The sequence below is a fragment of the Nerophis lumbriciformis genome, linkage group LG05, assembly GCF_033978685.3.
Source record: "Nerophis lumbriciformis linkage group LG05, RoL_Nlum_v2.1, whole genome shotgun sequence".
In the NCBI taxonomy this organism is placed as follows: Eukaryota; Metazoa; Chordata; class Actinopteri; order Syngnathiformes; family Syngnathidae; genus Nerophis; species Nerophis lumbriciformis.
Genome location: NC_084552.2, coordinates 11,019,051 through 11,031,339, shown reverse-complemented (window position 1 = coordinate 11,031,339; position 12,289 = coordinate 11,019,051). Strand labels below are relative to the sequence as shown.

Here is a 12,289-nt window from a genome sequence, read left to right as displayed (position 1 = left end):
GAATTGGGGGTTAAATCACCAAAAATGATTCCCGGGCGCAGCGCCGTTGCTGCCCACTGCTTCCCCTCACCTCCCAGGGGGTGATCAAGGGGATGGGTCAAATGCAGAGGACAAATTTCATTACACCTAGTGTGTGTGTGACAATCATTGGTACTTTAACTTAACTTTAACTTTACACATACAAACTGTAGCACACAAAAAAGCACATTTAATTTAAAAAATGTTATTATGGTCTTACCTTTACTTATAAATGAAGTCCATGCGCCGCTCCTTTTGAACAAAAGCATCGATAACTTGTTTATATAAGTCTTCCTTATCTTTCTTCATTTATTTTTTTTATTATTACCTCCTGCTTCAATTGAAAGTCCAGTTTAGAAAACTGTTTTATTTTAGATATGTAATCCTCCATGTTAATAGTCCAGTCGAGAGGAAAAAATAAACGATCGCTAACTGTTGCTACTTGTTGTCACTTATTCTGCAGCCGAGTAGTCGCAAAAATGATCTCTGGGATCACTAGCGCCCTCTACCACCAGGAGGCGGGATTACTGCGATCCTCACCCAGTGCGTCTTCCCAGCCGTTTTATGATTGCTCAGCACAAGAAATACGTTACACACATACAGTTGTTGACAAAATACACTGTACATTATATACCTCAGCTAAATAAACTATGGAAATGTATAATATAATTCATATAGCAATACGGTCTCACTGCACAGCAGGCCAGCAGTTAGCCGAGTCATTGCGCAATCCATGGCGAGGCTCAACTGGCTGCTGACTCACCGCAAGTCTCTTCTCAGTATTTGAACGGCAAATGTGAAAATTCAGCGATTTTGAATACAAATAATCTAAAACTGGTGAAGTTAAATGGAAAATAACTTTATAGTATAATCACTGGATACATATAACAATTTAATTAATTTTTTTTCTTTTTACATTTTTTTTCTTTCCGTGAGGCCCCCGCCTCACCTGCCTCCCCTGACTGCATGTCACTGTAAAAAGTATGAATTATTTTATTGTAGGCTATTAAGAGATACACACGGAGTTGAATATTAACATACTTGCCAACCCTCCCGGATTTTCCGGGAGACTCCCGAAATTCAGCGCCTCTCCCGAAAACCTCCCGGGACAAATTTTCTCCCGAAAATCTCCCGAAATTCAGGCGGAGCTGGAAGCCACGCCCCCTCCAGCTCCATGCGGAACTGAGGGACGTCAGGTGTGCAACACCACGTAAATCGTTGGCCAACCAAAAAGTAACCCCAGTACGCTATAGCCAACATTCACCAGGAGATGGCAACAGACAAACATAGATCACTATTACATTCCTCCCCTTTTAGAAATGTATAGAAGTTACTCAAAATAAATAAACAACCCAACCAAAAAATGCAGCAGCTCAATTAAAAAACTGTACTTAAGCCACATTCTTTTCTTTTTTTTTTTAGTACTGAACCCTTAACCCTCATTTGTAAAAAAATAACTTGCTTATTATACAAACAGTATTTGTACACCTTTAACACAGATTTTTATACTGTCTTCAGAGATTCAGTTTTTTTGGTGGTACTCGAAACCTTTCTGGGTACCTGCGAAAGGGTGTTCAGCATGGTTGGAAAAATAGTGACAGAGAATAGAACAAGGATGGACAGTTCAACCCTTAACTCAACAATGAGTAGATGAGTGTTATGTGTGTGTATATGTGTAAATAAATGAACACTGAAATTCAAGTATTTCTTTTATTTATATATACCGTATATATATATATATATATATATATATATATATATATATATATATATATATATAGCTAGAATTCACTGAAAGTCAAGTATTTCTTTTATATATATATACATATATATATATATATATAGCTAGAATTCACTGAAAGTCAAGTATTTCTTTTATATATATATACATATATATATATATATATATATATATATATATATATATATATATATATGAAATACTTGACTTGGTGAATTCTAGCTGTAAATATACTCCTCCCCTCTTAACCCCGCCCCCCCCCCCCACCTCCCGAAATCGGAGGTCTCAAGGTTGGCAAGTATGATATTAATAAGTATGTATAATTTTATTGTAGGCTATTAAGAAATACTACATAAACAGTTTAATATTAAGTATGTATTATTTTATTGTAAGCTATTAAGAGATACTACTTAAACAGTTAAGTTAAAAGTTAAAGTACCAATGATTGTCACACACACAGGACAATGACCACAAAAACACGTCAAAATTGGTAAAGGAATGTCTAAATCAGGCTAGAATGAAGGTTTTAGAAAAATCACAACAAAATAAGAGTTGTAGAAATGATTGTAAACTCAAGACAGCCATGACGTCATCATGTTCTTTACAAGTGTATGTAAACTTTTGACCAATATCATCTACCAAGCGAAAATGAAGTTCAACGTGAATAATTCACGTCGCGGACGTTTTAGTGATTCCTACAAGTGGGACATCATTCTTTCTCGAACCCACGCACATAAAAGGGTATAAGTTAGACGAATAAAGTATGAAATATACTTACTTAGGTCTTGAGCGCCAAGTGGACTTATAATTGAAGTGAGCATCAACAAGCAGCACAGACAAGGTGACATTTTCCTCTCCGCTGGTCCGACGACAAAAGAAGACAACTTTAAACACTAATGGTCACCTTCGTCATTTGTAACCCCGAAGTCTTCTATGTTTCGTTTGAGAAACAAGTCGCCACACACGAAGCAGAAACATGCTTTTCTGAGAGCAGACGCGAACTTGTTGCTGTTTCTGCCGCTGCTCGATGCTCGTGCTCGCGTCTTCTTCTTTGCGCGCGGCTGTCCGTGAACGCGCCCTCGGCGAGAATGATGAGATCTCGCGATATCTCGTACCTATGGCGCCCAATTCGAGCTCAATAAACCTACTCGACACGTTTATCAATATGTGTCGTAATTTGAGGTAGACAACCATAGAGAAATTATAAGTAGACGCAGCATTGGCTGCTGTGACGCGAGAAATTGGGCCGCCATCTTGAAGTGGTGATGAGGAGCCGGCGAGCAGCCTAAACTGACAGTTGACAGGTAGAAAACAAAGATGGTGTTCAGCGTTTTTCTGCTCGAATGAGCGGACTGTTAAAAAAAATAGGAATCGGGGGATTACTTTTCACAAGTAAGATTTACATTAACGTACTATTGGTTGTATTTTGTGAAAAGAATATTACCACAGAGTTGAGAAGGAGCAAATATCTTCAACAGTACTGAAAACGTAGCCGCTAGCAAACAAGAGTATGACTATAATAGAATTGCTTGTCAATGAAATTAATTACATTTAAAAATGTCATACTTGAATAACATAAAGTTCAAATACTAACATTGTTGGGTAAAACAGAATTTGGTTTTATTCTGAATCCAGTGAAACAGATTGGTGGTTTTAGCTGATATAAAGACTTTCAGGTGTTTATATGCAAACCCCGTTTCCATATGAGTTGGGAAATTGTATAATTAACGTAGAATTTCATGGCTGCAACACGTGCCAAAGTAGTTGGGAAAGGGCATGTTCACCACTGTGTTACATGGCCTTTCCTTTTAACAACACTCAGTGAACGTTTGGGAACTGAGGAGACACATTTTTTAAGCTTCTAAGGTGGAATTCTTTCCCATTCTTGCTTGATGTACAGCTTAAGTTGTTCAACAGTCCGGGGGTCTCCGTTGTGCTATTTTAGGCTTCATAATGCGCCACACATTTTCAATGAGAGACAGGTCTGGACTACAGGCAGGCCAGTCTAGTACCCGCACTCTTTTACTATGAAGCCATGTTGATGTAACACGTGGCTTGGCATTGTCTTGCTGAAATAAGCAGGGGCGTCCATGGTAACGTTGCTTGGATGGCAACATATGTTGCTCCAAAACCTGTATGTGCCTTTCAGCATTAATGGCGCCTTCACAGATGTGTAAGTTACCCATGTCTTGGGCACTAATACACCCCCATACCATCACCCATGCTGGCTTTTCAACTTTGCGCCTATAACAATCCGGATGGTTCTTTTCCCCTTTGGTCCGGAGGACACGACGTCCACAGTTTCCAAAAACAATTTGAAATGTGGACTCGTCAGACCACAGAACACTTTTCCACTTTGTATCAGTCCATCTTAGATGAGCTCAGGCCCAGCGAAGCCGACGGCGTTTCTGGGTGTTGTTGATAAACGGTTTTCGCCTTGCATAGGAGAGTTTTAACTTGCACTTACAGATGTAGCGACCAACTGTAGTTACTGACAGTGGGTTTCTGAAGTGTTCCTGACCCCTTTTGGTGATATCCTTTACACACTGATGTCGCTTGTTGATGCAGTACAGCCTGAGGGATCGAAGGTCACGGGCTTAGCTGCTTACATGCAGGGATTTCTCCAGATTCTCTGAACCCTTTGATATTACGGACCGTAGATGGTGAAATCCCTAAATTCCTTGCAATAGCTGGTTGAGAAAGTTTTTTTTTTAAACTGTTCAACAATTTGCTCACGCATTTGTTGACAAAGTGGTGACCCTCGCCCCATCCTTGTTTGTGAATGACTGAGCATTTCATGGAATCTACTTTTATACCCAATCATGGCACCCACCTGTTCCCAATTTGCCTGTTCACCTGTGGGATGTTCCAAATAAGTGTTTGATGAGCATTCCTCAACTTTATCAGTATTTATTGCCACCTTTCCCAACTTCTTTGTCACGTGTTGCTGGCATCAAATTCTAAAGTTAATGATTATTTGCAAAAAAAAAATTGTTTTTATCAGTTTGAACATCAAATATGTTTTGATATTTGATTTGCAAATAATTGTATTCCGTTTATATTTACATCTAACACAATTTCCCAACTCATATGGAAATGGGGTTTGTATGTATATGTTGAAGTATTTGGCAGACGCTTTTATCCAAAGCGACATACATATAAAACAATGACTGTAAACATGATCATTTAAGGGAAGAATGTAATACAAAATATCAATACAAAGTGTCAAGACAGAATAAACTCTCTGCTGCTGCAGCAACAGAGATACAGTCTATAGGTCCCTAAGATATATAGATATCTAATGTATTCATACATTGTTTATGTAGGATATACGCATGTATATATAACCTAATCATTTTGTATCTTGAACTTCAAAATAGCTGACCGTTTTTTCCCCCTTTCTCTGGGATTATATTCCCAGTTTTGATCTCGGACGTCTGGTCACATATAGCATATAAGAATATTCTATTTATTTATCATTTATATTACTGTTAAGCAAACTATGAATAATAAAACATGTGTCCTTTACCATAGCTACAGGTATGACAAAAAAGCGGGTGATAATCAGTGGTATTCAGTGAGGTAAGATGAATTAAATGCGCTGACAGTTCATCGCTCCTGCCAAATGAATTGCACTGATCACCACTCCAAGATGGCGGCCCCGCGTCTCGTCTGTGCCAGTAGGCAGTAGCGCTCGATGCTGCGTACCCTTATAAGATATCTATTTAGACAACGCTCACTAAACAATCAAATGAGTGGAAGTGACATTAGAAGGTCATTAAAAAATAAGACCTTTACATTTTGCACTTTTGATTGACACCTTTTAAAGTAACTATTTATCATTGTGTTGTATTAAAAACTGCATTATCATTCTGGCCTATCAAAAATCGCAAATCCATTAAGGAATCTGGGCCACAGGGTGCCACCAACAGACTTTGAAATATCTGAAACTATAAATGCTGCAGTTTTACCACAATATTGTGGACATGCTGAATACCTCAGGTTCATGACCATGAATTGCAATTGGAACTGATCACAACACATTTTTATAAAGGACCCAATCCAAACAACCGCAAATAAACCAACACAAAAAGTCAACATACATGGTCACACATAACACAACCTGCTCACTGAACTTTGCGGGTATTTTTTTTTTTTAAATGTACGTGCACAACACATAATTAAAACTACATTTGGCACATTTTAGCTGCTTGATATTTCTGATTGATTACAAAACTTTAAGGAGGTCGTCACGGAAGTAAACAATGTAGGAGTCCAACTTTCACATACTCTCAATATATATATATATATATATATATATAAATATAAATATTTATATATATATATATATATATATATATATATATATATATATATATATATATATAGAACAGGCCAAAAGTTTGGAAACACCTTCTCATATAATGTGTTTTCTTTATTTTCATGACTATTTACATTGTAGATTGTCACTGAAGGCATCAAAACTATGACACCTGTGAAGTGAAAACCATTTCAGGTGACTACCTCTTGAAGCTCATGGAGAGAATCCCAAGAGTGTGCAAAGCAGTAATCAGAGCAAAGGGTGGCTATTTTGAAGAAACTAGAATATAAAACATGTTTTCAGTTATTTCACCTTTTTTTTTTGTTAAGAACATAACTCCACATGTGTTCATTCATAGTTTTGCTGCCTTCAGTGACAATCTACAATGTAAATAGTCATGAAAATAAAGAAAACGCATTGAATGAGAAGGTGTGTCCAAACTTGTGGCCTGTACTGTATGTATGTACATATATACAGTACATATATATATAATGTATATATATAAAAAGTTACTTTACATGCACTTTTGGTCCCCGGCCTAATTTTTTTTAGCCCAATGCGGCCCCCAAGTCAAAAAGTTTGAACACCCGTGCTGTAACGCATGACAGTGCTCACTCCAAAGTATATATTGGCTTAAAGGGGAACATTATCACAATTTCAGAAGGGTTAAAACCATTACAAATCAGTTCCCAGTGGCTTATTTTATTTTTAGAAGTTTACTTCAATCAATAACGGAGCAGCATCTCCTCATCCGTGGCTCACTAGTGCAACAACAACGCCCGAAATGTGTCCCGTTTAAAAACATCCGACCGGAACTCTCTAATAACTAAAGTTACTTGGGTGAATAATGTAAACTCACTACACCGGTATGTTTCAGCACTTTCATGGTGAGTTTACTGACAGATATAAGTAAGAACTTTACACTACTTTATATATAAAATGGCAACAGCAGAGGATGAATGTCCCATAACAAGAAGATAGTGAAAAAGAAGAAGCTTATGACTATGGCATCGACACGGACTACAAAGGTCGGACGCGCTTAAATTTTCAGGACTTATGCAGATCCCAAATACAGATCAGCATGTACTCGAAGGTAAGAAAAGTTGCTTTTGCATAATATTGCGGAAAAAAAACGCCAAATAATGTCTTACTTTAAACACACACCATAATATTCGCAAGTTAAAGCACAGTACAATCCATCAAGCGGTGTGGCTTCATAGCTTACCAAAGTCCTACTAAAACATTTTGATAGATTTTTGAGCGCCGTGTGTAATGTTCTGTATTTTCAATAGAACATATAAAATGAGTCATATTGCAGTCTACAGGTACCTCTTATGTCTGACTGACATCTACTGGCCACACTTATCATTACACAGTGTACCAAATAAAATTGTTTCGAGGTCAGTAAGCACAACCAAAATGATTCCGTACATTAGGCACACCGCGTTATAAGGAACACTGTCGCGTTTTGAGAAAATGAAAGGATTTTAAGTGCACCTTACAGTCCGAAAAATACGGTACATTTTAAGGATGTCAGGTCTGGCCAAAAATGTTATATTTTGGGGGCCCGAACAGGAAATTTCAAAATTGACACTCTGCGTCCCCCTTGAAAATGAGAAAAGTAAGCCACTGCCACCAGATTGACGTATCGTCACGGAAATCTCTGGAGACCTCTGTAACAACAGAGGTCATATTGTATATTGCATATTGTGTATATTGTGTTGTTTCTGTATATTGTGTGGTTTCTTCTTTTTTTTAAAGGGGAACATTATCACAATTTCAGAAGGGTTGAAACCATTAAAAATCAGTTCCCAGGGGCTTATTTTATTTTTCGAAGTTTTTGTCAAAATTTTACCCATCACGCAATATCCCTAAAAAAAAGCTTCAAAGTGCCTGATTTTAACCATCGTTATATACACCCGTCCATTTTCCTGTGACGTCACATAGTGATGTTAATACAAACAAACATGGCGGATAGAACAGCAAGCTATAGCGACATTAGCTCGGATTCAGACTCGGATTTCAGCGGCTTAAGCGATTCTACAGATTACGCATGTATTGAAACTGATGGTTGTAGTGTGGAGGCAGATAGCGAAAACGAAATTGAAGAAGAAACTGAAGCTATTGAGCCATATCGGTTTGAACCGTATGCAAGCGAAACCGACGAAAACGACACGACAGCCAGCGACACGGGAGAAAGCGAGGACGAATTCGGCGATCGCCTTCTAACCAACGATTGGTATGTGTTAGTTGTTAGTTTCCTCTAATGCCAAACAAACAACCTGTAACACCTGTAACAAAATAATGGGGAGACTTCACTCAGGTTAACCATACCTAAATAGACACAAAATACTGCATTACACAAGACTACCCGAATGTACTCGAATGATTGAAAAAAATAAATGTTTTTAAGCTAAATTATTGGTAAACACAGTTTATGTATACCGTATTTTACGCACTATAAGGCGTACCTAAAAACCTCCAATTTTCTCAAAAGCTGACAGTGCGCCTTATAATCCGGTGCGCCTTATACACTGCAAAAAGTCAGTGTTCAAAAACAAGAAATAAAAAAAATACAAAAATTTGTGGTATTTTATTTGAACTAAGCAAAATTATCTGCCAATAGAACAAGAAAATTCGGCTTGTCGAGACTTTCCAAAACAAGTAAAATTAGCTAACCTCAATCAACCCAAAAATACCTTAAGATAAGTATTAGAGATGCGCGGTTTGCGGGCACAACCGCGGAGTCCCCGGATCGGGCGGATGAAATAAAAAAAAATTAGATTTTATCCGCGGGTCGGGTCGGGTGGTTGAAATAAAAAAAAAAAAGATTTTAAATAGATTCAGGCGGGTGGCAGTTAAACCAATTCGGAAATATATATACATAGTTAAATGTTGTTACCCACATACGAAAAACGAGCAGGCACCTGCAGCATATGCCACAACAGAAGAAAAAAAAAAAAAAAAAGAGATGGACACTTTTACGGAGCGGAGAAGGGACGCCTCGCCGGGGTCCGGGACCGAGGCCCCTTCCCCCGAGAGGGCCCCACCGGGAGCCGTAGCTGAGGCGATCCGCGAGAAGGGCCCGACGCACGTCCAGGGTCACCACCGCGCCCACCGCACCGACACCCCGCCTCGTCCGCCTTCGCCGCGGCCGGCGTCACGCGCAGCAGGTAAGCAGCTTACCTGCCCGCCACCCCCGTGGCCGGGGGCTCGTAACAGGGGTCACTCCGCGCGCTCCGCCCGCGCAGTTTACCTGCCCGCCACCCCTGTTGCCGGGGGCGCGTAACAGGGGTCACTCCGCGCGCAGTGCGCTCACGAAAGGGGTGGGGCTCACCCTGGTTGATATAGACAGCAGCTAGGACGGTGGCCATGGAAGTTGGAACCCGCTAAGGAGTGTGTAACAACCCACCTGCCGAATCAACTAGCCCTGAAAATGGATGGCGCTGGAGCGTCGGGCCCATATACCCGGCCGTCGCCGGCAGCGAGACGCGCTTGGAGGTGCGCTCAGCGCGGCTCCCATATGATTGCGCACTGGTGTGCGTCTGGGTCGTGACAGCGTGGCACGCGAATGTCTGTGCTGCATTGGATCAGTCTCCTTTCTTTAACAGGCAAAAGCTTTATAACCTCACTAATGCCTTGCATCGTCTATATTAGATATATAACAACGGGCGGGTGCGGGCGGATGCGGTTCTGATCAAATGTTAGATCGGGTGGATTGCGGATGGTTGACGACTTTCTGATGCGGTTGCGGATGAAATAATTGCCTATCCGCGCATCTCTAATACCGGTAAGTATATTCTCACTAATAACAAGTGCACTTTTCTTGGTAGAAAAAAAAAAGATACCTTTTTGCTCAATATGTTGAAAAATATTCTTAAATTAAGTAAATGCTAGTGCCATTATCTTTACATAATGATATGCGCTCGGCATCATAATTTTTTTTTCCATGCTTGAAGTAAGAATTATTACTTTAAAAAAGTAGTTTTATACTTGTGAGTGTTGATGACACAGCTTTGCATCAGTTGATATTCTAGTTTCAAGCATGTTTTACTCCATATAGGTCATCAAATCTCATCAATAAGCTGTAATATCTTACTGAGATCATTTAGGACCAAAACCCTTAAAATAAGTAAAACACTAACATAAAATCTGCTTAGTGAGAAGAATTCTTTTATCAGACACAAAATAAGCAAATATCACCCTTATTTGAGATATTTAATCTTACTTATATTCTATCTGACTGTTTTGTTGACATTCCCTTTTGCGCAACGTAACCCCAGCCTCTACTGTAGCGTCTATTCTATGCGCCTTATAATGCGGTGCGCCTTATACAGGTAAAAGCCAGTAAATTAGAATATTTTGAAAAACTTGATTTATTTCAGTAATTGCATTCAAAAGGTGTAACTTGTACATTATATTTATTCATTGCACACAAATGATGCATTCAAATGTTTATTTCATTTAATTTTGATGATTTGAAGTGGCAACAAATGAAAATCCAAAATTCCGTGTGTCACAAAATTAGAATATTACTTAAGGCTAATACAAAAAAGGGATTTTTAGAAATGTTGGCCAACTGAAAAGTATGAAAATGAAAAATATGAGCATGTACAATACTCGATACTTGGTTGGAGCTCCTTTTGCCTCAATTACTGCGTTAATGCGGCGTGGCATGGAGTCGATGAGTTTCTGGCACTGCTCAGGTGTTATGAGAGCCCAGGTTGCTCTGATAGTGGCCTTCAACTCTTCTGGGTTTTTGGGTCTGGCATTCTGCATCTTCCTTTTCACAATACCCCACAGATTTTCTATGGGGCTAAGGTCAGGGGAGTTGGCGGGCCAATTTAGAACAGAAATACCATGGTCCGTAAACCAGGCACGGGTAGATTTTGCGCTGTGTGCAGGCGCCAAGTCCTGTTGGAACTTGAAATCTCCATCTCCATAGAGCAGGTCAGCAGCAAGAAGCATGAAGTGCTCTAAAACTTGCTGGTAGACGGCTGCGTTGACCCTGGATCTCAGGAAACAGAGTGGACCGACACCAGCAGATGACATGGCACCCCAAACCATCACTGATGGTGGAAACTTTACACTAGACTTCAGGCTACGTGGATCCTGTGCCTCTGCTGTCTTCCTTCAGACTCTGGGACCTCGATTTCCAAAGGAAATGCAAAATTTGCATGGTTGGGTGATGGTTTGGGGTGCCATGTCATCTGCTGGTGTCGGTCCACTCGGTTTCCTGAGATCCAGGGTCAACGCAGCCGTCTACCAGCAAGTTTTAGAGCACTTCATGCTTCCTGCTGCTGACCTGCTCTATGGAGATGGAGATTTCAAGTTCCAACAGGACTTGGCGCCTGCACACAGCGCAAAATCTACCCGTGCCTGGTTTACGGACCATGGTATTTCTGTTCTAAATTGGCCCGCCAACTCCCCTGACCTTAGCCCCATAGAAAATCTGTGGGGTATTGTGAAAAGGAAGATGCAGAATGCCAGACCCAAAAACGCAGAAGAGTTGAAGGCCACTATCAGAGCAACCTGGGCTCTCATAACACCTGAGCAGTGCCAGAAACTCATCGACTCCATGCCACGCCGCATTAACGCAGTAATTGAGGCAAAAGGAGCTCCAACCAAGTATCGAGTATTGTACATGCTCATATTTTTCATTTTCATACTTTTCAGTTGGCCAACATTTCTAAAAATCTCTTTTTTGTATTAGCCTTAAGTAATATTCTAATTTTGTGACACACGGAATTTTGGATTTTCATTTGTTGCCACTTCAAATCATCAAAATTAAATGAAATAAACATTTGAATGCATCAGTCTGTGTGCAATGAATAAATATAATGTACAAGTTACACCTTTTGAATGCAATTACTGAAATAAATCAAGTTTTTCAAAATATTCTAATTTACTGGCTTTTACCTGTGTATGAACAAAGTTTTAAAATAGGCCATTCATTGAAGGTGCGCCTTATAATCCGGTGCGCCTTACAGTGCGAAATATACGGTAATAATTTACATAAAACCGCGAGTAATGAATAAAGTTTTCATCAATTAATATATTCTGTAGACATACCCTCATCCGCTCTCTTTTCCTGAAAGCTGATCTGTCCAGTTTTGGAGTTGATGTCAGCAGGCCAGGGAAGCTAGGGTCGATATTCTTCTCTTGATCATCTTCGGTGGCATAAGGGACGGTGTGAGCCAAGACATCCA

General features: G+C 39.7%; 1 protein-coding gene across 1 annotated transcript in view; it reads right to left on the bottom strand.

Moving 5' to 3' along the window:
- The window catches only part of tm7sf3 (transmembrane 7 superfamily member 3), a 52,364-nt gene extending 49,531 nt beyond the window's left edge, over positions 1–2,833 (bottom strand). The window contains exon 1 of the mRNA XM_061961281.2: positions 2,538–2,833. Within this exon, the coding sequence (XP_061817265.1) occupies positions 2,538–2,607 (70 nt within the window). The 5' untranslated portion in view covers positions 2,608–2,833. The remainder of the gene's footprint in view (positions 1–2,537) is intronic.
- Positions 2,834–12,289: the final 9,456 nt, after the last annotated feature.